The 26706-nt window shown below is 41.0% G+C and overlaps 1 protein-coding gene across 5 annotated transcripts; it reads right to left on the reverse strand.

Annotated features, from left to right (window-relative positions):
- Positions 1-704: 704 nt before the first annotated feature.
- trpa1b (transient receptor potential cation channel, subfamily A, member 1b) lies at positions 705-25770 on the reverse strand. 5 transcript variants are annotated; one of them, XM_030078763.1, is made up of 30 exons: positions 25730-25770; positions 24103-24176; positions 22056-22180; positions 21636-21780; positions 20728-20890; positions 20311-20486; positions 17405-17512; positions 17031-17139; positions 16281-16426; positions 15143-15279; positions 13111-13159; positions 11121-11220; positions 10897-10997; positions 10200-10375; positions 8501-8665; positions 7929-8043; positions 7623-7789; positions 7224-7314; positions 6977-7036; positions 6755-6853; positions 6334-6404; positions 5987-6140; positions 4787-4876; positions 3971-4140; positions 3736-3865; positions 3161-3343; positions 2899-2967; positions 2330-2431; positions 2064-2182; positions 705-1492 (listed from the first exon to the last, which is right to left on the reverse strand). In XM_030078763.1, the coding sequence occupies exons 4-30, from the start codon at positions 21729-21731 to the stop codon at positions 1279-1281; spliced, it is 3360 nt and encodes a 1119-aa protein (XP_029934623.1). In that variant the 5' UTR covers positions 21732-21780; positions 22056-22180; positions 24103-24176; positions 25730-25770; the 3' UTR covers positions 705-1278. The 5 variants fall into 5 exon arrangements, with proteins under 5 accessions (XP_029934623.1, XP_029934622.1, XP_029934624.1 ...); XM_030078762.1 differs by lacking the exon at positions 25730-25770 and having other exon boundaries at positions 24103-24224; XM_030078765.1 differs by lacking the exon at positions 25730-25770 and having other exon boundaries at positions 1373-1492; positions 2047-2182; positions 24103-24224.
- Between the last annotated feature and the right edge of the window lie 936 nt (positions 25771-26706).

Here is a 26706-nt window from a genome sequence, read left to right on the forward strand (position 1 = left end):
CACACAAAATTACTTACAGTGTCTCTGGCTTATAAAAACAGAATATGATGTATGCCTGTATCAGGTATGCTATGCCTCAATAGTGTAGTCACATGTAAACACATTATCCATGAGACACTGTATGTGAAAGGTTAACCAACCGTTCTTCAGTTGTTAGACTGGGTAATCAGGAGGTGAAGGAAACAGAAAATGGCAATCTTGTTGTTTGGGACAAGGACAACAACAGACCATGTAAGAGCCCATTACTCCACAGAGATCTCTAACAGATGTGGGCTGTTTCATTTTTAACATCTTTTGCTTAGAAAGTTGTTGCTGTCTGTTAGTTGCATTGCAGAGAAGAGTCTATGACTCATCCACTTTGCATCCTGTGGAAATAACAGTGTTGTGAATCTGATTTTATAATTTATAGCTGCTGACATATGAGAGGAGATGAGATTACCCATCTATCTATCTATCTATCTATCTCTCTATCTATCTATCTATCTATGCATCAATTTAGCGTGGAGCTCCGACAGTCTTATGTTATTCATGTGCTCCCTACACACACACGCACGCACACACGCACACACACACACACACACGCACACACACGAGTATAGTACTGTACAGTGTATGCATACACCAACACACTGGAGTCCAACAAATGCTCAGATAGCAGTTGTATGTTCTTTGACATAAATGATTCCTGTATTTCCTGGATCAAATTCAGAAACAGACACTTAACTTACTTCACAAATGCAGACAGTAGTTTCCCATTATGTTCAAATGTTACACCAGAAGACAGATACATTACTGTAACACAGCAACTGTGTGAGCAAAGCGCAGATATATGGCTAAAACTGCACACATAGCACAAATAAGCAATGCTGTACTGGACCTACAGCAAGAAAATTACTGTTTACTAAGATGAAATGGCTAGTACCGTTTTTTTTTCCTGTGGGAAATGTCTTTATTGAAAAATCATTCCTTTTTTCAGGCTTGCAAAAACGATACCAACAAATGCAAAGTTTTCTAAACTAGGGCCACAGTCTAGACAATTTAACTCATTCAGATTATATTGATACAACCAGATTGCATCAGAAAGTTTAGATAGTAGCACACCCTCTGGAATTAGTTTAAGCAGCAGCATTTGAATAAATGTATAATGAAGTACAATAAAGTATAGTAATATGTTCATATCATTTACCACAAACACAGAATTTATAATGTAGTGATAATTCCCCTTGCAGGATTTGGACACTTGTGGTTACTATAAAGCAAAGATTTATTTTATCCTGCTCACTTTCTCTTGGCTTCAATGGCCTTCATCAGCGGGACCCATCTAGACACTCTCTGATATCTCGATGTTCTCTGACTCAGGCTTGACCACATGCTCCCTCTGATGGGCACAGGGCCGTCGTACTCGTCAGCCTCTGAGGTGATCTCCATCTTCTGGATGATGAGCTTCAGGAGGTTGTGCTGCTTCTCCAGCATGCTTGACATCTCCTTCAGCCTGGATGAGATAACATTAGCTGTGGAGTATCTCACAGGGACTCGTGTTGAGACCATTTTCATGGTTTTATGAATGTAGCACTGCTCGGTGGTGTTTGCTGAATGAGCAGTGGAATAGTGTGGAAGAGATTTTAACGCATCAAACTAGTGATATGGTTGAAAAAAAAAAAACATGAAATTATGCATGGGCTATTTGGATGCAAGGTGCGCCTTTACAGTAGTTTTTAAGAATAAGTTGTGTTTTCTGTGCTCTGGGTCCTTGTGTGTTTGTATCCACTAGAGGCTGCTCATGCATCAAAAAACACCATTAAATTGCTTTTTTCCCCCCCCTCTTTCCCTCTCTGACAGTGTGTGCACTGGGCATATAATGATGGACGACGTTGAAGTTTACATCAAACTAAATGTCATAACAGTTTCATATAAATTCTGTTGCACCATTTCACTTATACTGCATATTTACAATTCAGCGGAATGTAAAAAATGTACTTATTTGAAGCACTTGGGAAAACTGTAGATTTGCAGTGGCCAAGTGTCAGATCTCATGTGATCCATTACCTGTGTACATGCTTTACCTGTTCTTCTGCTTTTGGAGCTCAATGTCTATGGGAGTGCAGTTGTGTGAGCTGGTCTGCAGGCGCTGGATTACTCTCGTGTCTTCATCATCCCAGAACATTAGAAGTTTTATGTAGGTCTGTTGTTAAAAGTAATCATAGTTACAAATGAAATTTAGTCGGAAGGGATAGATCAAAGGAGAAATGCTGAAATGTAATATGTTACAAAGGCACAGGAACATGCAATATATGACACATTGTGGTACATCTATCAGCAGAGCGCGTACCCTGGAGCACTTGCGGTTGGGGTAGATGGTGATGAAGGGTTTGTCGACTCGTTTCATAAACCAATAAGGCAGCTTGTCTTCCAGAGCGGTGTGGAGGTCAATCTGGGGTCAACAAGTCAGATTTTTCAGTCAGATTTAGGATCATGGAGAAAAATAACAAGTTCCGTTGGATCCTTAAGTTGTGCAATCTAAAGAAGGATCCACGATCATAATCTATATCACATTAATTGATTCTCACATAAAAAAAGAAATTGCTGAGTATTGTGATGAAGTTGATGATGTCACCTCTTACTACACGTTGTGATTTTGTTGTGAGGTCAACATTTCATTGCACACTTACTCCAAGACTACATGAAAATGGTGTACAGACCAAAATGTTAGTGGGTACAGTCTACATTTCTTGCTAGTCAGATTTTTCATACTTGTTTGTTGTTGTTGTTTTTATGCCCACTCTGGATGGCCAAGCATACAGGACAAGCAGGGTAGCAACTATATATTTTAAAAATGCAGCGTCCACTGTTGAATCACAATTGAATTGTTGATTAGCGGGCTATCTGGCTCATACACACCTGCATGGCTATTCTCTTCAGGGAAGCATTTCTCTGTACCTCAGCAATGTCTCCGACGGCTAAACCAATCTACAACACAGCGAGAGCGAGACAAATAACAATCAGCTCCTGTTTACGTGACGGGACTTGCCTTTAAGGAGTCAATAACCGGTAGAAAAAAACAACACTTTATTCCCCAACATCTGGAAGTGAAACAAATCAGATTTTTACATGTGAGGAGATATTGGACAAAGGAAGGATAGGATTTGTGGGCGATACTTACCATCAAGTTCACCAGCAAAATTGGCATGAGCAGAACAAAGTTAATAAAAATGAAGTATGTCAGGCCAGGGAAGGGAAGGTTTTCGCTGAGGAGAGCATCCAGGAAGTTGTTTTGGTAGTTCAGTTCCCCAACCATCATCACAAAAGTCTGCGCCAATGAGAGCTCCACTGTCTTAAACTCCCTCTGAAGATAGAAATAGCAGCACTCCATGTCAATACAGTTTTTGCTTTTATTATTAAACACTTGAGCTAATTAATATAAAGTCATGAAACAATGCATAATAATAATAATACAATGTCCACTGACAAGACTACTGGCCTAATAGCCTTCTGTAAAATCAGTTTCTCAGCTGCCTCAATGATTCAAAATACATTTAAAATCTTGCTACAATATCATCGACATTTTTGAGTCTCAGTAATTTAAGTGGATAAGTAGCCATAACTCGATGTAAGTACACTGCACAGTCTACAATGCACTGCATGTGTCAAATACATAATGCACACAGAGGAGTTTTGTAGTAGGAGCAAACAAAAATTGTAGTAGGAGCAAACAAAAATCATTCTCCCTTGCCATACCTGGTTGAGCATCAAGGCATAGAAAGCCAAACTGAAAGCTACCATCAGGAACAGGAACAGCATCACAATACGGACCAGTGTCTTCATGATCTCCCCAAACATCACAACATAAATGCCAAAGTGCTCAAACCTGGACAAATGGGCGATAATTGTGGTTTGTGGCATTTAAGCCCTCACAAAGACACAGGGTGCTGACATTCTGATTTGTTAAGTTGTACATTTCAGACAGGAGTACCTCTGGAGATAAAGGAGAAAGCCAACCCAGGACTGGAAAACTGCCATTGCCCCTGCTTGCCAATGTAAAGAACCGTCGGCGCTGAGAAAGAGCGGAATGACGAACAAAAGAGAGAAGATGGCTGCAAACCAGTCGCATGAGTTGGAATAGTCCTTCAAGTAATTCCAGCCCTTTCAAGTGACAAAAAATGTTCACAAAAAAAAAAAACATAAAACAATTAGACACACTAACAACTTCATAGCAATTTAATACCATCAACTTAAGCTCCTTTCATGCAGCAGGGCTCACTGTGTCCTGTAGCACTCCAAATTTCTTGCCACAGTGTAAATACTGTTGTAGTTAATACCTAAACAAATCTGTGCATTAAAATTTGCATAAATCAGTGAAAGTGTGGTGTGCTTTTGTTTGCTTTTGGCCACGTGTAGCAGTGTTAAAAAAGTTTGGTCTCAGATGATGATTTATAAACCATCAAAATCTATTTTTGCAGGCTAAGGCATAGGCAAGATAGCATGTTGTGTGAAACATTGCATTTTACACACAGTTCTGTTTTTTTTTTTTTGTTTGTTTGTTTTTAGGAATAGCATTTTGTTTTTGCAAATTAAATCTGTTCCTACAGCTATTAATGACTGAGGGAATGTCCCTGTCTGCTTTGACATTCAGTGCTGGGACTCTTGCAGATGTAAATCAGAGGGCACTGATCCATCACACCTGATGGCCTGTGTGTCCTCCAGCTCGGGCCTGGTGCTGAAGGCTATGAGCAGATTTATAGGCACCAGCTTTATGTGAAATAATGGCTCCGGCATAACAGCCCAGTACCTGTTGTGATATCTGCACCACTTCTTTCCCTATGGCATAGATGTTCATGACCAGCACCATCGCCATGCAGATGGTGCGAACCACATTTTGCTGTGGAAGGAAAAACAATATGCAGATTTATTGTATTTAGCAGGGATCATCATTACAAAAGATATACCAGACAACAGCATAATAAAACCTTTTACTTTGGTGAGCCTTCATTAAACAGAAAAAGCTATGCTTTGAACTGCCTGCTGGTGTGATTTTTTTTTTTTTTTTTTATGTAAATCCTCTGAGACATATAATGTTGATGCAATATGTAAAAGACAGTGAATGAGATGATGGCTATTCTGACCTTGATGCCAGTAAATGTGACATGTGGCTTACAGTTCATAATAAAAATGACTAAATTAGACAATAGGACAAGGACAGTGTTGTTACCTGGGCAGTGCATCTGTAATGATGATTGAAGTCATTAAAAGTAATGGGAGGGAAAATAGCCTAGCCAATAGCATCTATCTGGCTCACAAGGCCACAAGAAGTACATGGTATTTCCACTACATGGTGACAGGAAGTAAAAGATGTATGTGAGAGGAGGAGAGGCCTATTTTTCATTCTTACACCTAATGAGACATTCAGTATGCCTCATGGAGTGTTTAGTTTCTGTTCAGCCATTTAAAGGAATATTCCACTGTTTTGACTGAGACAAGATGTTCTATAACATTTTCACCTCACCCTGTACAGCCGCTGGTTTGCATAAAGACTTGAAGTCTATGGCAGTCGATAACTTGGCTCAGTCACCGTGAAAAAATAAACCTTACAGCAACTTCGAAGCTGTCATATTTGCATGATGTATCATGTGTGTTTTTGAAATGCACATCTTGGATTTTTTTTTTTTTTAAATGAGAGTTGTTTTAGGAGGGGTTAGATGGTGGAACTGTAACTGCAGAACTCATTTATCCTATTTAATGACTCCCATAAGCTAACATGAAATGCTGCCCATATAATCAAACCACTGGACGTACAGAGGTGAAAATGGTATTGAACATCTTATCTCAGTCTGAGTAAGTCGGAAAAAGGCTATTTTTACCAAAACATTGGAGAATTCCTTTAAGCTGTTTTACACAGGCATTTGAGCTTACACCAGAATTCACTAAAGGTATTTACTGACACATTTCAGTTTTCAAGTTCATTATTCATCAGCACCATCGCCACTTGTACCTGTCTAAGATTTATGGGCACCATGGTGATATTGTGGTTGCCTTGACTAGTGTCCAAAGTGGGCCTCAGAGTCACTATAAGGTAAGTTAAGGGCAGCAGCCCCAGCAGGTAAATAAACATGTTGAGGAAATGAGCTTTACTCCCATACGCCAACCTGTGGATTGAAAGAGTGGAGGAAAAACTTATTGCGGCAACAGAGCTGGGACAATGGCATTCACAGTAAATAAAAACGAATTGTATTCTGAGTGCGGTAGATTAAATAACCCTTTTCCCACCCTGATCTGTAGTCACCACATGTCAGAATGAGAAATACCACTCTCTGGGGTTAAATCCCACTGAATACAAACCATTTCATTTCCAGGTACTTCCTGCAGACGGGGTGGTTGAGGAGCTCAATGCGGTTGTACTGCACCATTGCCTGCGGAGAGAGAGGCAGAAAAATAGCCCACTGCTTAATGGCACATTTGCTACAAGCAGGGGAGGACACTTAGTCAACTAAAGCCTTAAAGATTTAAAAGTCTGTGTATCTTATTGATTTCCAGAGGGAACAATGTGGACTAGCAAGCAGCAAGAGTAAGGCATCCAGCAACATGGCATGGAGAACTGTTTTCATTTTAAACATTTGTTGGGAAATATGGTAGCTTGTATAACAGAAACAAGGGTTTGCTTATGGGACATCAGTGTAACTTCAGCTACTTAATGATGGGGCAGTTGTTTCTTATGTATTCTGCTGCAGCACAGTGAAGTTTGAGTAGAAAAGATGCTTACATTCAGTGCAACTAGTGGCTGAATCTTCACAGCATTGTCAGTTTTTGAATTCTTCATGTATGCAATGGGAGCCTGGAGCCACATGAAATTGTATTCAATCTAAACCACAAAACAAATGTATATATATATTTTTTTAATCTGGCAGTTGCTTCATGCAGTACAGCATTGATATCAATAAAATCTGAAATAGAGTGCCATAGTGTATTGTTGTGGGTGAGATACACTGTAATCAGGGCTGTTGGGATCGTCATCTGACTCCCTCACACAGCGGTCCAATAGATGCTGTTGAGGAAAGGAGAAAAAAAGCCTGAGTTATCTGTTTAAATCTTCTCAAGTGAACTATCGAGTGTGGTTTTGAATGCCATCTCTGTGTTTAAGACAAAAGGCTACAGCAAGTATGAGTTATGGTGATATCCATGCACACAAAAAGATAATTATAAGTATTTTTGTTTCTGCGGTTGGGGTGAACCTTGAAGGTCTCTGGAAGAATCTCAATCATTGCTAGTATCGGACACTTCTGGGGAGCGCCGTGCTTGAACATTTTCAAAGCCTCGGCACATCTAGAACAACAAAAACATAAAATTTGGTCATATGCCACATAAATGGATGAATGAAACAACCTGATTTCATCTGTTACATGAACACCAAAAATGCATGGCCTCGCACAGTCATCGTGTTTCGTCCACCATGATGTATGAATGGCAGGCCTGACTCCCATTTTTATTTTATTACTGAAATATTTGTTTTATCAGTTATGTGTTACGAATGCAACGCATAAAAAGACCTGCACCACTTAATTTTTTTTAGACCGAACTTCCCACCGCAAGGATTTTACCCTGTCTTATGCATGCTGGTATTGCCAACATACCTTTCACTGTCAATGACAGCATTGACCACGTCCTTCCTCCCATTCTGCAGGGCTTCATGGAGGAATGATGTATGGTTCTTGTTTAGGACAAGCTCCGCCCCCTTACACAGCATGAGCTTGACCGCCGCTACATGTCCCTCTCTTGCTGCGATGTGGAGCGCTGTGTTCTGGTATGAAAACACACAATAGGCTCCAGTAATCTGCATTCACTGCAGAACAGCACTGTATATTATTTAGGTTTAAGTTACTTATGAACTTCACAAGCATTGAGCATTGAACTTTCTGAAATAAAAGTAGTTTCCAGACCCCATCCTCGTCTGTTTTGTCCAGTAACTTGACATTGGCAGACAGAAGAATGTTCATCGTTTGTGTGTATCCTGCAGATGCAGCGTGGTGCAGGCAGGACCAGCCTTTATAATCACTGTGGAAAAGAAATAAACATCCAGCAGAAAACTATCACATGTAAGAAAGTCTACCGATTAAAGATATCTGTTTGTATAGATAGTGAGCACTGCAACACAGTTTGTATAGCATGAGGGGTGCATTCGTATATTCATGTTTCTGTGCATGCATATGTATCAAGCAAATGGTTCTTAAATGGTTCACACATGATGAGTGCAGAGAGAATGGCAGAAATTTGCAAATAAAGGTTACACTCCATCCGTCATCCACCATCTGCACTATAACATTTTATGGGCATTATGTTTCGGTGCATTGACCTACGCTGCATGAATAAAACGTTATAGTGCAGATGGTGTGCGGGAGTGTAACGTTTACACGCACATTTAACCTTTGCATGTACATTTAAATGACATGTGACGTTTGTATGTGAGAGTTTGTGTATGTGCATGGTTTGGTTTGCCTGTTGTTGTGTTTACCAGTGAAAGAGAGCGCCTTTGCGCAGCAGAAGCTCCACCACCTTGGTGTGACCCCCAGCTGAGGCCAGATGCAGTGGTGTCAGGCCCCGTTCGTCCCCTTCATTCACCAGACGAGAGTCTTTCATGGTCTCCAGTAATCGATGACAGGTATTGATGCGTCCGTACCTGAGAGGAAATAGGTAAGAGGATCAAATGTCTTTAAGACACAGGCAGAGAGGAAGTAGGAGGTGGCACATGGCAATTGCTATTCCTATAGCCATATTGATTTTAATTCTCTCCACAACTGTAATTTCAATTTTTTAAAAGTGTTTGTAAATGTTGATAATATTTTTATATGTGCTTATCATTATTAGAATGTTAGAAAGCATTTGTTAACTTGTTAATTTGCTAACTGAGGTCAGATTTCAAGGTCAGCTACAGCACTGCCCCTAAATTTGGTAGGTCACTTCAGCAAGGTACATGCTCGCTGTCACAGGGCTTGAAACTGGGCGTTCTGGTACATGGATGAACGTCCTATTCACTGTGTCACCCTGCTGCCTAAAAGGTTCAAAGCGCCCAAAGCTGGAAGGATGGAAAAACTGAGCTGACGTTAATTTCCGTTATGATGCTACATTTTCCTTTGTTTCCAAGAGACAAAGGAAATCGGAAAGGCTGGCAGCACTTCTGGTCAGGGGTGGAGAAAGGGAACAAGGTCGGTGAAAAAAGTACAAAGCATGGCCCTCATTTGCCATCAAGTTCCATTTGCCGCAATTACCCGTACATCATTAAGCAATCAGTAACAATTAAGTGATGTCCACTCATTTCACACTGTCAGAAGCCTTCCTTTGCATGCACCTTGCTAAATGGATTTTATTCTCACGATAAGCCACCATTGTCAAGTAGCTGATTAACTGAAGAGAGAGTGGTCAGTATGATGGATACATCACAATAATTCACCCTCAAAAAGCTGTTGTCTACAGAAAATGCTCTCTAAATTGAAACAATTGAGCAGTGAGCTAACATTTTTTAATCTAGTTACACAGCTCATTTTTCATTTTTCATTCACCCTTTTCCAATCACAGAAATAAAATTCTTGGCTGCAGTAAGATAGTAACTCAAAGGCTTTTGGAAAGCCACTTTTGATGAATGTTTTAAGCTCTAGTGGTGTCATCGATCAATACACAGGACTTGTTATAGAGTAGCTGGAAGAACAATGTCAGGGTTGTGATCTCAAGCTTCCCCTGGAACAGGTAATTTTTTATTACAGGGACAGTGTATGGCGCCTCCTCTGTGAGTGCTCCTCCAGCCTTTTGAAAGGTAAATGTATGTGTACCATGTGTCATGTTAGCAGACCAAACATTGCTTTAGCTCCGTTTAATACAAACTCTGACAAAGACAAATTACAGGACGGTATTCTGTCTTTTCTGGTGCAAAACCAATTAATAAATGCCGCTGATAAAAAATGAAAGAGCTGTACAGTAATAAAGTTGTGAATTTTAACTATGCGCAGTTTTAATATGGTAGTCCACAGAATGTAACAGACACGTTATTCAGTGGAACACGGTATATGCACAGCAAACTGGTCACAAAATAGGTCCCCATTTTGATGAGAGCTGTGAAGTTAAAGCAAATGCAGAAAGTGAATGAAAATCAGGGCAAATCAGGGTTGTTTAGTTGATGGTATGGAAAAGTCATGCCCAGAGGGACCAATTCAACTCACTGGGCAGCAAAGTGCAGCGCAGACTTCTTGTCCTTGGACTTGAGTGCGAGGCATAGCTGCCCTGAGAGGCCCAGCATGTTCTTTACTGAGTGATGGATACCCAGTCGGCAAGCGTAGTGGAGGGGGGTGCAGCCCTCGTTGTCCTCGCAGCTCAGCAACGCCTTCACGCTGCTACGCTAAAGTGTGACACAATGTAATCCCGTTCCATTGTGTACACATGAACTTGTACGGCAACATATACATGTACCAAACAAAGCGTACATGCATAAAACACAAGTGTGCATACAGTGGGAGACATTCAACTCCTCTCAGTCGTGGAGCACCAGTCATGCAATATGCATGGAGTAAACTGTGTACCCTCTACAATGGCTGCATTTGCACATGCATGCACGCACATACACGTGAACATTTCACATAGCTTACATAAGTAATAATGGAAAGATATTTGCACACTCAGATATACAGAGATCCTTCTCAGTGTCAGCTGCAAATTCATCACCCTTCTGTCTCATTTTGGAATCCTTAGCATCATTTTATATTTTTAGCAAAGCTTTTAATGTTTTTAAGAACTATAATTTCGCTCAATGAACTTGCAGCTGCTCTTGAACGCATGCAGCTTGGCTCCGGGCAAACTGTTCAGGGAAGCTAATGAGTAGGTCCGTTAATGAGCAGATTGGGGTGCAGAGACTCGAGATACCTGCAGCACTTCTTCTGTGAGATTTTTCAGACCCTTGGGCTGTAAGATGGCGAGGTGAAGGAAGTTGCAACCAGATTTGTCTTTCACATTTACATTTGCCCCTAAAAATATGAAGACAAACACACACACACACACACACACACACACACACAAAAAAACAGTCTGAGTTATCAGGCACCTCTCAAATAAAATTAGCTTTGCTGTGGTGTAGTGCAGTAGCTCACCCTTTGACAGCAGAAGAGCCACAACTCTCCATGCTCCACAGCTCGTAGCCAGCAGCAAGGGAGTGTTACCCTTACAATCTACGCTGTTAATGTCTGCACCCTACAGAGAAAATACACTGAAACTTTAGTCTTACCAAATTGACTTTGAGCCTCTCCAATCACAGAGGCAGAGTATGGCAGGCTAAGTGTAAATACAATACAAGCAATACAAAGCATCCATGCACATAGTGGAGTACATCACACTTAAAGCGATCAAGCAAGTAAGCAGAAGTCCTCCGATTTGTAGTTCCCATTTAAATGAAGCTGAGAAAATACCCTGAAAACTTGTTCATGAATATATTCAATTCTCTATTGTGATTTTCAATTGATAGTTGGCCCAGTGTTTTAAAAACGTGATTTTGCCAAATTAACTGCATTATTGATAACATAAAGGAGGAATGCCACTTAGGAGATGTACTTCGGCTTTAGGTGAGGTCTACTTTTATTTTGGAAAGCACATTTTTGCATAAACCGAGAATAGAAATGCAAACTGACAATAGAACCAAAATTGCCTTTTTGTCTTACAAGTGGGGTATGTTGTTGAATATATTTGAATGTGTTAAATTGAAATTTCAGTCTGTTTTTGCAGCCTCGTTCAAATGAATGGCAACTAAAAACCGAAGTGCTTCAATCCGCTGCATCAGATCTTGGTGAATAGTTGATTTGATGGTTTTCAAGGTGGTCAAGTGCCAATTAACCATCTTTAAATGAAGTGGAGGATTGCTTTTAAAGTGCTCTGTGCCAAACAGGAAGAGGATGCTGCTCTTTCAACACAAATTGAGCTAAAGCTTTCAGAGATTCTTATAGTGGCAGATGGTGGGTGAAGTGCAAGGCTGATTGGAAAGCCACCTCCAACATGTTTATCCTCTTCACATAAACAACTGAGAAGACCTTTAACTTAATAAGCAAAGGAGGCGACACCATGACGGCTGAGAGGGGACAAGAAGCAACATCCTCTTTGCAACAGGAAGCAACAGTGATTATGGGAAATGGGAAATGTTAATCTTGAGAAACACTAGCATAAACGATGAGTCAGATTCTGTCAATGATCTCGATGATGGCCTCATTTATTTGTTTTACCTCATTATACCGAGGTACAGACTTGTAGTTGAAAGTGGAAAAGACATTCATGCCTCTCGCAGCTTTATACCGGCTTTATATGCTGAGTGGTGTGCTTTGCCTGGGGATTTCACAGGGATTCAACTAAGAGCTCAGCTGGATGCCTGATCTGCAAGTGAACAATTGAATAAAAAAAGGGGACATTGTCCAATTGTAATGTATGTCAACTCCTTCACTGTGGCAGAGCAGCTATGAGCCCAGCTTGAAAACCAACTTCAGGTTGGTTAAAAGCCAACTTGGGCAAGTAATGTGGACTGGACTCAGATGTGACTCAAAACTGGTGAATCTGAGCTGGGACACCAGTTTTGGGGACTCGGCTTGACTTGAACACTGAGGACTCATGACTCGACTACAACACTGCCAGGGTATCAAAGCTGATTTGTACTAGTGTCCGAAAAAAAAAGCCAATTATTTGAAGTGTGAGAAAATAATGATTAGAAGAGAAAGACCCCAAGGTCTTTACACATGCTGTAGTGGTGTATCTACTCAGCATATGAGAACTGGAAGACAGTCCTCAGCAGAGCAATGCAGAGGTTTTTAATTTGAGTTTCACCTGGAGTACTGTAGTTTATTACACCCTGTAAGAGTTCAGCACACTGTAAAAACGAGTTTGAGTGATGTTGCAGTGCTTGCAGCAGCAAAAGAAAAAAAAAAAAAAAACTGCCCTTTGTCATACCGTTCCTTAAATTTAAGCACTAGAACAAGCCACACAGGGAGAACTTGTCCTGTGGTGTGCCAGCCAGCGACAGCAAGACAGAAGCAGAGCACTCACAGGACAAAAGCAGGACGCACGTGCTGCAGTATGTGTGTGTTATGTATGTGCTTTATTTACCAAAGAAATTAGATACTCTGCCACCTCTGTGTGGTCAAATATAGTGGCCCTGGAAAAGTAAACACACAGTTGATCTACATCATCTCTAGCCTACAACAGCAACGCATTCATTCTCAACACTCATTCTGCCAGATGTAGCATTAGGAATAATTCACAGCATGATATAACAATCAGATTTTCCTCACTGGTAACATTTTTTTATCTCCAGGATAAACACTGTGATGACTCGCTTTACTGACGCACTCTCACAAACATTTCCTGGTATTCTGGTGACATCTTCACTGAAAGAGAGACTTAAGATTTGGAAAGAATGATGTCCACGATTAAACCATTCTCAAACATCTGATAATCCAGAAATCTCCTAACGACAGATGCCCCTATGTCGAGTGGAACTGCATCAGAGATCATGGGTTAGGCCAGCTGGAGGTTATGCTATGTGTCACCGGCTGGTCAACATGGTGAAAATAAGCCTTTTGGCTGCTCATTTAACAGTGATTCATAATGTTTTATGTAGCTATTTATTATTTTTTTCTCACTGTTGCTATGCTTAGAAAGGGTCGTTTCCCCCAAGGAAACACTACCTGCAATAAGTTAATTATAATACAGCATAAATGTTTATGGACAGCAAGATGGCCTATGTAAATTGTTACTTTTTTAGGGTATTAGTCGCTCTCTTAAAAAGGGGGTAAACAGGGTTACATTTACTTACAAAGATGTACTCCTCTTTTCTGTATGTCAGCATTTATTTCTGCTGCTTTCTGTGCCAACACAAACAGCTTTTAGGTGCAATTAATTCTGGAGGCATATCTTTATTTTATATTCATATCTTTATTATCATTTCAAATTATAATTCACTATCCCATCCACACCCGAGGGTTTTATATCTGCCCTTCCCAATCCATCATGGTGTTATGATGTTGATATTGCGCAGGTGGTTTGGCTTCCATCTTTACACAGGATGAGCAAGAGTGGAGATAGTAACCTGAGAAACATCCCAATGCCCAAAGGTAAACTGAAGGTGCAAAGTCCTAAAGCACTTGTAAATAATTACAGTGAGTCACTATATCAGTGAATTTACACCCTTGATTAAAACTGACTATACTTTAAAGTTCTTAAATACATATATTTGCAAAAACTGCACACATTTCTAGTTGAGATCTCTATGCATGATGTTGTGCCTAAGACTGATACACTACTCACAAAAAGTTAGGGCTATTCGGCTTTCTGGTGAAATTTCAGGATGAACCTAAAATGCATTATAACCTTTACAGGTGAACTTAATGTGACCTTCTGTAAACTTTTGAATGCACTTTTGAATGTCCAACTGTTCAATGTTTCAGTACTTTTTGCACAAGTTGCTGTTTTCTAACAAGGAGTTTAACGGCAAAATTCACATCAGGTGTTTGATGCTCCAGCTCATTGAGGTCGTATCATTAGGGAACGGCTGCTGGAGACTGGGGTACCTCAAATGGAGTGGCCTGCACTTTCTCCAGACCTGAATCCCATAGAAAACCTATGGGATCAGCTGAGTCGCCGTGTAGAGGCTCGGAGCTCTGTATCCCAGAACCTCAATGTCCTGAGGGCCGCCCTTCAAGAAGAGTGGGATGCCATGCCTCAGCAGACAATAAGTCGACTTGTGAACAGCATGAGACGTCGTTGTCAAGCTGTAATTGATGCTCAAGGGCACATGACAAGTTATTGACACTGACATTTTTTGTTGTGGTATATCCACCACTGTTGTTGGCTTTTGTTTCAATAAATTGTTTGAGATGAGGAAATCACCAGTGTATGCTTCTACTTAAATGCCCTACTTTCATGATATAATATCACTGTAGTGTGAACATTTTACTTTTTCCATAAATTTCACCCAAAAGCCAAATATCCCTAACTTTTTGTGAGTAGTGTATATGCAGGAACTGAGTGCTGCTTAATTAAAGAATTAACAAATGGAAGCACCTTGCCGTTTTGCATTTAAATGAGGGGATAAATTAATGAATTGCAGTGTCAGGATGGAGGGACAGGGGGAGCCCACCTGTGCAGAGGGGTCTGACACGCCCCATCAGGCAGGTTGATGATGTCTTCCACTGGATGGTAGGAGGAGAGCATCAGTTTGACTACCTCAGTAGCACCCTGGGTGCAGGCGAAATGGAGCGCTGTGGACCGGTCAACCTGGACAGCAACAATAGCAAGTGCACATACTGTGTATACTCTGCAAACATCATTGTTCCTGCATCCCTAAACACACACACACACACACACACACACACACACACACACACACACACACACACAAACACACACTGTGACAAGTTAGGGAGAGATGTGCAAAAACACACACAGCGTACACACAGGCTCCCACAAGGGTGCATGCACACACCCACACACATAATGAACACTTCCACTATCCCAATGCAACATTAGCAAACTATCTCGGAGACCTGCTGGCTGAAGATGGGTTGGGGTGCGGTGGAGGAGGGGGTGTAACACAAGCCTTTAATGAGATAACCAGGACTGGCAGGAGTAGGCCAGCAATTGCTCCACTCAGCTCCACAGTGTAAGTGGAGGTAATTTGTATCAATTTAGCCATCTGAAGCGATTACTGTACTCACTACTCCTGCTGTAGCTCTGGCCACTAGCCCAGGGCTAGACATAACGATCGCTCCCAGATGGCCGTGATAAGACTGACATGCTCTAACAGCACAAAGAGTGAGATCCTTTGCCAGGGAAATGCTTTACAGGTGTACTCAAACGAGAACAGATTGAAAAACAATGCAAATCTGGCAAAGCGTTAGATGTCCTGTGAATACAGTAGTAGCCGAAAGTTTGGAGAGGAATTGTGATGAGAGGGTTAACCGCTTACATCCTGACAAGGGGAAACTGAAACTAGCAAAGGTGAAGAGTAAAGTTCTCCTCTCGTTTACTAACTGCTGTCAATGGTTAGGTGCCTTATGATGCAGCAAACAGCAGTGGTTGCAACAGGTAGCTCCCATGCATAAATGTGTTGGTCTGCAGATGTGATATAAGGTAGCGGTGACAAAAGGTTTCTTGCAGCCAAATATTTGCATGTGTTTTTATGGCAAATTTGAACATCAAAAAAAGTGAGATTTTCTAAACATACAATGCCAACATAGATATCTTACACTCCAGTTTTCAATCAGTGAAGTCAGTACCTGTTGCTGGTCAATTTTGGCCCCAGTTACAATGCAGAGGCGAATGGCGTCAATGTTCCCCCCACGTACAGCCAGATGGAGGGGACTGCTCATGGACTTGTCTTGATAGTTGATGTGGCCCTCAGTTGTGTGGCCTACCTCCTCCCCTGAAGCAGAGAATATAATAAATGGCTGATAACTTCAACTGAACTCAGGCTCATACAATAGGGAGACTGTCTGAACTAATTCAAGCTCCTTGGTGTATGGAGGACACTTTGTTTGGATTTCTGACATTTTAGGCATCAGAGTTTTTTGGGTGAATTTCAAGACACTGCATTAGACAACTTAGTTCACTTCACTTTATTGTTTACTGAGTTTGTTTTTGCTGGAAGGAGGTAATGAGCAAAGTGTGACTGTGTCTATACATGGTGGGCTGTGTAAATATTCAAACAGCTGAAGAATGTGAATACTCATTAATTCGCTTGCTGAGCAATAACACAACTATCACAAATATTTTGTGCTTTGACTAAACATTTCTACAACAACACATGATTTACTCAGCAGACCTCCCACCATGGATAAATACAATGTCAGACTGTGGTGTCTGGTTAGTGTACAACCTAACATGAGCTAGAGGAGTGCAAGTGAACTCTCTACTCTTCCATTAGTGTAATGAGCTTTTTGGCCTTACGAAACCATTTTCATTAAAGTCGGTGCTTTCATTTTTTTTTTTTTTTTTTTTTTTCTGATGGATCATTTCTTTTGTCATACCGGCCTTCAGGATTACTTCCATGGCTTTCTTTGCTCCTGCGAAGGCAGCTGCATGGATGGGAAAATGGCCCAGCTTATTCTGCTGGCAGAGCCGTGCTCCATGCTTCAGCTTGGACATATACAGGAATGAGTGGAGAAAAAGATAAAGAATGACAGTTCATCCGCTGCAGTGGATTGGCAGTCAGTATAAAACATGGTGGTAATGTAATGCTGTAATGGCAGACCAGTAATCGATGGGATATAATCCTGCACAACTGATTGAAAATGAAAACCTAATTTTCTCTTGCTTTATGTAACTACACAGGCTAAGCATACAGGTGTACAGTATCCTATGAGCGAGTTCAGACTCTGTGTAAGAGTGCTCTTGTACATACCAGTATGCTTAGAGCCTCACAGTTATTGATGGAGCAGCCCAGCATCATAGGAGTGTTCCCAAGGTCTCCCTGCAGGTTGCAGTCTGTAGCACTGTAGGACAGCAGCAGCTGCAGGGGGCAGGTGATAAATACTTTACAGTGAGCTCCATCCACTCCTTACTGTCCTCATCCCTCCTCTATGTCTGTATAGCCTGCGATTGGAACCGTGCAAGTCAGTGGCCAACAGCCAAATGCTATCGGGACAACAGGCCAAGGTCTTTCCAAGTACAAGGTTGAGTCAGGTTTTTGTCTAAGTAAACAACTCAGTCAGTTGACAAGGGAGCAATGTTTTCGAATGCAGTGGCTGCTCCAGGTGACAAGTTCATGCAGTGCAGTTCCTGTAAAGGACTTCATGTGATACTACAATTGCCGGGTATCTATTTTTTTCTGTTTAGATCTGCATCCAGAACTTATTTCACGTTCTATTTTTCTGTCAAGCAAGGAGTTATGATGAGAAAAAAAGTCCATTGTGCAGCATGATTGCATGGTGGGTGGTACAGATGTTTATCTAAGTGCAGGTTGTATACTCCAAAATACTCCCCTCTCGGATATGCAAGACACACCCACACCAATCTAAGACACACCCCTGAGAGCGGTTAAGGTTAGCAAAAAGTGAGGGGGAAGTGTTAGTAATGAACAAGTCTTCAAGATCTGTCCCTCACCTGCAGTCTGCAGACAGAGCTTGTCCGCAGAAACGCTTAAATGGTGTGTCTTTAAGTAAACGACACACCCTTCAACTCCACTTAAAGATACACCCACTGGTCTGTGGGTGTATTTGCAAACAAATGGTCCCCAGTGTAGTCACATCTGTAAATTCCATGGGGGCTGCAGCCAAGCTGACCCTTTGCTCCATGAGAGCAAAAATATGACAATACAAACTGAAGTCAACAAACATAACATTAATCAATAATTTCCTCTAGAGAGGCCAGAGGTCAGTGTCAGCTACAGCACAGCCCTGGATTTGGTAGGGAACCAATATGTTGCTCATCAGCACTTCAGCAGAGCAGAACCTTGATGACACTAACATTTTATACTGGGACCTTAAAGGGCATGGCCATTGTGCCACCAAAGACCACTGTACTGCACATAAAACAGGATCCTTTGTATGATGAAACAGAGACAATTGCCATTCTTAATTCATTTTATCCAACTGATGCATTGAATTTATAGCAAAATTTCCTCACTCTGACTTATGAAGATAAACCCTGAAGAATGAGTCATTCCTATGTTTTTGACTGATTGTTAGCTAAACTACTTATCAACAAACTAATACAAATCTCAGTCTTTGCTTGATATTGGTTGGATCGGCTGAAACCTAGAGGAAAGACCAGGGGCCACAGAGATGCAGAGACCATCACTAAAGATACAGTACATCTTACCGGAGGCGTGTTTATTATTCATGTTTGAATAGACTCTATTCCCAAAAGGAAGTTGATAAAACTGGTGTTGTTGCTGATGTTTTATGGTTGCCTGTGTTTTGTTGACTGTTCAACTACAGAAGTGTCACAATGGATTTGTTTTGTAGAGATCCACAGACCACGGGTACTGACACGCTATTGTTTGTGTCATCATTGTTTTTCTTTTCTGTCATCAAATGAGCTGGAGCTCAGAGACTGCAAATTTCATATGTCCCCCACTACTGAGCTGAAAGATTATTTGTGGTAAGCCCTGACCTTTAATGGTTCTGTGACGCCAAACACAAAAGTCATATTTACCAACCCTGGGATTAAAATCCCAAACCAATACATGAAAACCTGCTGCCTCACAAAATGAGCTTTGCACCAGTGTTTTCAATCTACAGTTATTGGTATGTTTTCTCTATATGCTGCAGAGATCCTGTTGTATACTTGACCTGTACTAGCTACAGGTCACAGCTAAAAATGACACCAATTGCCCAGATTATGGCATGATAACAATGCACTCATTTGGATAACTCCTAAACAGTATAGCCTAGAAAATGTATATTTTTTCCACAGTCTCATTCACACAGCATGAATCCACCGCGCATACTGGTTTCATTTATGCACTGACAGTTTTCTGCTGTTTTGAATTTTATGCAAAACACATTTTTTGCTATTTCTCCCACGCAGTTGATGCAGTCTCCACTTGGACTTCCTACATTATGCTTTTATACAGACTCCAATGTTTGACTCTGATATGAAAATGACACTGACAGCAAAGATGTGCAAAAGGAAATTAGATAGAGATGAAAAATTCTTAATGCTGAAACAATCAAACTTGGTGCAAATATTTAACCATGAAATAGTACTGGTGCGTGTATCATCATTAAGTACAGGATGTCATCTTTCCTGTTGCAGAGAATTTTGATACTGTTTATCACTAGAGCAATCAAATCAAACTTTATGCCTCACTGAAAAGAGGTTCCATTGTATATCTGATCACAATTGGTTATGCGTACTGTAATATTGCTGTAAGGACAAAGTGGAAATTTTGTCCTGTGTATACTCAAATCAAAAATTGATTTGATTGTTTAATAACCTTTTTGCACGGGTTGACACTCTCGCCACAGCAAGAAGGTCACAGATCGACACAGGTCCTGTGCTGAGATGGGTGCATGGCTTTGCCTCTGGTGCTTCAGTTTCCTCCCACAGTCAAAAGACATACCGTGCATGTGAACTGATCACTCTAAGTTACCCATAGGTGTGAATGTGTGCACAGGTGTGTTTGTCTGTGTGCCAGCCCTGTGTCTCCCTGCCTTCTGCTCAGCGCATGATAAGCCCAAGCCCCCCACACCCGCGATTAGGAATAGGCAGTAATGAGAAATACATAGCTGGATGGATCTATTTATTTATTGGCTTGGTTGTTTTTAGGAAAAGAAAAAAAAAAAGATTTTCCTGGTTCCTCACCTCCACTAGGTTGTTGTGCCCATGGCTGACGGCCAGGTGGAGAGGGGACATGAGGGCCATGTTCAGGATGTTTGGGTTGGCCCCAAGGTCCATAAGAGCCCTGCAGCTCTCAGCCTGGTTCCTCTCCACTGCCCAGTGGAGGGGCACACTGCCCTGCCAGTCACAGCTGTTCACCCCTAGGAGGGGATACAAGAGCATACACATATACATATACATATACATATACATGTACATACACAGAAACATGATACACACTATATTCATACAAACATCAGATACTGGACTTTTCCATATCAACATCAAACAAACTGCTCCATATAGTGCTTTACCAGGTAGATAGAATTATGGTAATTTACAGTAAATGTCTTTCACCTGAGCTGGGATGCATCTTATGATTGATGACTAAGGTGTGCTCACCCTCTGAGTCAATGAACGTGGTGATGAATTGGATGAAGGTGACATGGCCCCCTGCAGCAGCGTGATGAAGGGGACTGGCTCCAGATTCATCTCTCTCACTCAGGACCTCTGGGTTTTTCCTCACCAGGCTCTCCAGCAGTGCCAGGTCACCCTTCTCAGCCAACTGGATATGAAGAGGGACGGAGGGAAGGACAGAGCAGAATAGAATAGAACAGATTAGAACAGATGCATATAGAGCTGACAAAGTTAAGACTAGAAAAGCAAGAAAAACTTGCTTGCAGGGAAAACAGCCTGCTTGTTTCAGACCAGCTATGAGCCAACTCTAAACATCTATTGAATTCTGTATTTTTGCTTCCCTGATGTCAGCCTCCAGTATTATCCATGTTGATGTTCACATTTTTTTGTATTGCCTGCATCAGCACACATTGTATGATGGCAAAATTCATAACTTTTTAATGTTAACAGGCAGAAAAACAAACTACTGGAGTCTTATCTTTCTAGTCAAAAGTACTTGGATGGTACATGATGTCTATGGTTTATGTAAATATCTATTCACCTATTTGAAATGACTTTCTGGTCAAGCAGAGTTATCATTGCTGGTAAAAATTTACATAAACTGTTCTGATAAATTTTCAGGGAGGAGAGACAACATTTCTTAAAATGCATTATTATAGAGTTCTGTGACTTTTGTGAAGGCATGTTTTGATGATTTTGCTCACTTTGTAATAATGTGCTATGCTTTTAGTTTTGAAACACATTACTTTTGGAGACTGATCTCCTTTTTTAATCTTTCTTAATCCCGATTTATTGCTTTTTCCCCCCTAAGGAACCTATCTTATTGGCATTGCTATGAGCCTGTTTTCTTCAAAGTTTGTAGTTTTTCCGAAAAAAACTAACATCAACCTCACCTCAAACACATTTAATCTTGCCAGGGCTGGATCCTCATCTTCTATTACATATGTATAACAACTGTTCTGCCGGGCCACGTCCCTGCTGAAGTTCATCAGGAGCTGCTTTACAGTCTATGTCACTGTTGCTCAACACAGAAAAACACTGGAAGCAGAGAAGATGGGTTATAGCAATGACACGTCTGCACATGCACACCCAATGCAGTAACAGATGTGCATACTCACACACGCACGCATATAAACTCACTGCGGCAAATACTAAAGAAAATAAATCCATCCTACTTCCTGCTGAGTACATAAACCCTGCTTTGCACGCAAGGAGAGCCTGGCATGTTATGTGACGGAGAGGGCAGATAACGCCTTAAGCCATAGGCCGTTTTCACCAAGAGGGGAAAGGGGCACAGATGACTTTGCCTTTACCAAGGAGGGTATTCCAGTCCACAGAGTGTTTGGAGGTTGAAGCCCTTCTGTTGAGGGAAGCAATTAAGTTCTTCACAGCTGGGGGCGGCTTGTTTGAGTCTTTCCCGGATGTCCTTGGGAATGGCCTGGGTGAGCGAGATTGAAAAAGACTTTGTAATTGTATTGTATGAGCCACTCAGTCACATCCAAAGGCCAACCAGCAAATGTCACTGGTGAGCGAATTACTTTAGCATATTTTCATGGGACATCACCCCTGACCCTATGCGGTGGCTGCGAAAGGAATTCAGATTCTGTGGTTGATAGATGCCACCTCAAAGTCAGTTTCTCAAGTCAAGACAACTAAGTTTTACCCTCTGTGTGTGTGTGTGTGTGTGTGTGTGTGTGTATGGGGGTCATTTCATGGACATTTCTGAATGATTCACACACAATTTTGATTTATGGCGTATTCCGGCATGAAAGGATAGCCGGCGGCAACCTCACATGTTTACGCGCACAAGCAACGCATACATTAATGCACCTGAACATGCAGTAGATTCCCACAGAGGTCTTGTCCCCCTCTAGCTCCTTTATGGTGAGCAGAGGGGCTCTTTCCAGATGAGGGATCAATAATTAACTATAACCTCTGTGGCAGTGGTCACCATGGCAATCAATTTAATTCACTTCTCTTCTGGCAGCTCTGCAGATTAGTAATGGATTGGTTTGACTGGTAAATAAAGAACAGAGCAGAATCATAATGTAAGAATGCAGCTCCTACCAGAACAATGTGGTTGATGCTTCAGGGGCTTAACAAGGATTTATTCAGATTAAACCCGGGATATGCTAAATTTTAAACTGTTATTGATTTTTTAAAAGGTGCAATTTCCTTTCATACAATTTCTGTCGAAGGAAAATCCAGACGATCCATTCAGTACAGGTTTACTACTGTAACTGCATACTGTTCCCACTTAAGTATATGTGTTTTGATTATAATAAATAACCTTTTACATGCTGCTTCTCAGATGTGGCTTTCACTCTGTGCTTATAGTGTGACTGCATCTCTGATAAACAACCATGCAAACCAAATGGTTCTGCTGTACTGTTTACTCACTGCGTGTCTCCCTCACTGTGCAGCCCACATAGAACTGGACAGAAGATTAAAAACTGCCAGAATATGTATCATCATTTTCCACTAATTTAGTTCAATTTAGTCAAGATCTGTCTCACCCTTCCTGTTCTTTTCCGAGCAGCAGCAGTGAATGAGGCTTATTGGCTTGAGCAATAATGGCCTGTTTGTACAAGCAATGCGCTGATGGAAACTGGTCAACACATTTTCCACACAATGCAGGAACAGGCAGCAAATATAATTGCATTTCACATCACTACTGACATCCCTAAACAAACTGCAAGAAGTTTGCTCTCATAACTGGCCCCATACTGCACATATATATTCTGTGTTGCATAATTGTTTGTGTACAGTGGTATTATTAACACCCGAGGGAGATACCTAGTAATATAAGTTAATGCCAAACCTAATTACTTACAGTAGATTTTATTACAATGATCGGTCAAAGACTAATAATGGATGGAAGGAATGGAACTAATAAATTGAGCTAATTTAAAAGTGCTAGGCAAGATTACAACATTATATTAATATTGTAGCTCATATTGGCCTAAACTCAACATGCACTAAACTTAAATTTTTCATATGTGACTTATTAATTGATAAATGAAACAAAATGCGGGCAGAAATATTTCCGTTTAGGGAAGTTTGTCTCTACGCTTTCAACATAAACAACACATTTGTTGACTGTTACACTGTGCACAAGGTTAGTTTCTAATAATCAAATATTTTCAGGGACATTGTTCTCATTAGAGAAAGGTCACTGGTAATTTTGAGCCGAAACATTTTTTTTTTTTTTTTCAGCGCTGATTGCATCCAAAAATGTTTTGACTATGATGTGGCTGAAAATAGTTAGGGAACATTTTCTGCTTGCTCATAGATTTCAGAAATAATCATACACTTCAAACATAAAAACAGTTGAAACAGAGAGAGACACCTTGTACTCACTGTGTTTGGGCGACGCCGGTGTTGAGCTGAGCAATCCAAATGTTCTCTTGACCACTGCAAAATGGCTTTAAATACTGTGGAGAGAGCTATTACCCTGTCTGATGGAGGCAAGGCGCTGCCCCCTGTGACCACAGGACTTTCTCATGGTGTTACCACTGAGACCTTGGCAAGCACATATTGTAATGCAATAGGAGATAAGGCTTGTGGCAACACATTAAGGACAAAAAGCTGCTGCTGAACATGATACCAATGTCTTCCAGACATTGCTAATCAGGTTTTGTGAATGTGTCTAGACAATTAACACTGATCTAGTCTGCCCATTTTCTGAAAGCAATGTGATTTTCTCCCTCTTGTGTGATGATGTTGAAAAGCTGTCTTTTTTCCCCCCATTTTGTGCTCGTTTACAGACTTGACTCTTTTATTCCACTAGAGGCACAAAAGAATGTGTGCACGTCCAAGACAGGCTCGGCCATGTCCATCTCCAGTAAGCAGAGCTGTCCACATTAGAAAGCTAATAATCTGATTCATCAAAATGAGTTCCGCTCAGTAAACCAAAGAAAACCAAAGAAACAACTTGGCCACCCGTCTGCACATGATATCTATCATTTATCAAACCAGCATTCTGTTGCAGAGAGCTCTTCTCTCCTCTGTCTATGTTTAGTATAAGGCCCCATCTATTGCAATTTCTCACAAAGCAAGTGATTCTCTCGACAAGATAGAATGAAGATGAACTCCCAGACCTTGTTGATGGTAGGGATTAAGGGAAATTCTTCAGGGAAAAAGGGTGGGATTTAAGAGTGGGTATACTCTTTATGAGGCAGGATTATCAGATAAGGTATATCATTAACTGAGGATTATTCTTGTACGTATTACACAGACATCAAGGGAATAAAAGTCTTCTGAGATTCTTGGCTGGTTATTGTCTGAGGTTGAAATATATCCGAGGTGTCATGCTAGCGTTATGGATAGATTTTTAATCTCAATTAAGTGTATTTTCCACTGCTTAATTAATAGTACATAATTACCAACTTGATTAAGCCATTAATTAAAGGAATCAAATATATGGATGAGTTTGTGGGAGGAAACTGTTTTTACAGTAGACCAATAAAATCAAAAAGTGTTTGCACACACATTTTATAGTTCAGAGAAATACAAAGGGTGGTACTTTGATTTGGTGTATTTTTTTCTGAATGGACTAATTTGCGGATCTAGTTTGCCATCATGCAGTAGATTCCACACATCTGCAACCTCAGGCAGGTTAAAATACTAAAAATGACTTGCAAATAGCCCACTGTTTGTCCCAGGTCTGATTTATAGTAGCTGCATTATATATCCAATCGACTCCGCAAACAAGCAAACAATTTTGTAGTTGAGCTCTATATTGGAGACAAACAACCAAAACTCGATCCATAATCATAAATGTCGCTGGGATTACTGCAATCTAGAGTCAAGACACACCTGCACGCTCCTAATACCTTAAAACTAATATTTGCCAGGTTATTGTTCCCAGCCGCTATCTTTCAGATGAATTGTTCTTCATTCAGTATTTATGGAAAACTCATGCAGCAAAGTCACAGCCAGTGTCACAGAGCCAGTGTTAGCTCTCCAGCTGAGCTTGAGGAATTACCTGGGTTGTATCAATGCCACATGTTTGCCTTTGCTGTTTTCTCTATTGTGGTTGTTTCTGTACTTTTTGTCCTGTTTGTTAACCCATCGTTTTACCCAGCTTGCGTCCCCAGTGCACCTGCCCTGCATTAGCCTCATCAGCATCTGCCTCTTGTTTACCTGTTTCTTTTGCCCTCTCCCAGCCTATCAGCTCCCTGCCTGTTCCCCTGGCCACCTACCTGTTCTTGATTCCCCAATTAAGCCGATTTATGTTTTAGTTCAGCTTTCGGTTACTCCTTGGCCTGCTCAGTGTCATCTGTGTTTTTGATTCTTGCCACCAGCCTGTTTGCTCCTGGTTCTTTGTGATTACTTGTAAAGTTCTCCAGTAAATACTTCTAAATTTCAGCTGGTCTGCATTTGGGTCCCTTTGCCTGATCTCCCTGTGGCACGTAATTGAACAAACACCACACTGGTGCTTTACTGGACAATATCATTGTGTTTGTTTTGGAAATGTGAAGGTAAAATTTGTTTTTTCACAGACAGACAAAAGCCAGATGGAAGAAGAGTGGCTGACAAAGATCATGCTCTTGTTTGCATATGTTTTTCATACATATGTATTTGCGCACGTGGGGCTGAATTTGAACAAGCATCATTGTATGCATGTTGGCGATGTAATGGTAATATGATTTGAATATTTTTTGTGCTTCAGCTGGAGGGTGTATATTTAACAATGCAGTGAAGGTAATGTGACAATGCTCTGCTGCACCTGTCGAACAACGCAACTACTGCTGACTAGCCAGTTGCCATGCTCTGGTGCTGGACAGGGCTACTGGGGCCTAAATTATACATTCATGCCATCATGCACACTGCAGAAATCACCACTCCATAAAAAAATGTCATTCTTTACATATTTTCCTGTGCCTTGCTCACCCGTGCATTTGATATCATTATTACTAAGACACATAAAAGCTTTATTTCCAATTTTATACACTCACTCAG

The sequence above is a fragment of the Myripristis murdjan genome, chromosome 20 (genome assembly GCF_902150065.1).
Source record: "Myripristis murdjan chromosome 20, fMyrMur1.1, whole genome shotgun sequence".
NCBI lineage: Eukaryota > Metazoa > Chordata > Actinopteri > Holocentriformes > Holocentridae > Myripristis > Myripristis murdjan.

Excerpts from the sequence above, each read along its gene's own strand:
- trpa1b (XM_030078763.1), bottom strand. The coding sequence starts at position 21,731 with ATGAACTTCAGCAGGGACGTGGCCCGGCAGAACAGTTGTTATACATAT. Across the intron at positions 13,160-15,142 it reads TGTCAGACCCCTCTGCACAG|GGCCACTATATTTGACCACA; the intron begins GTGGGCTCCCCC and ends TTACTTTTCCAG. Across the intron at positions 1,493-2,063 it reads CTCCAAAAGCAGAAGAACAG|GCTGAAGGAGATGTCAAGCA; the intron begins GTAAAGCATGTA and ends TATCTCATCCAG.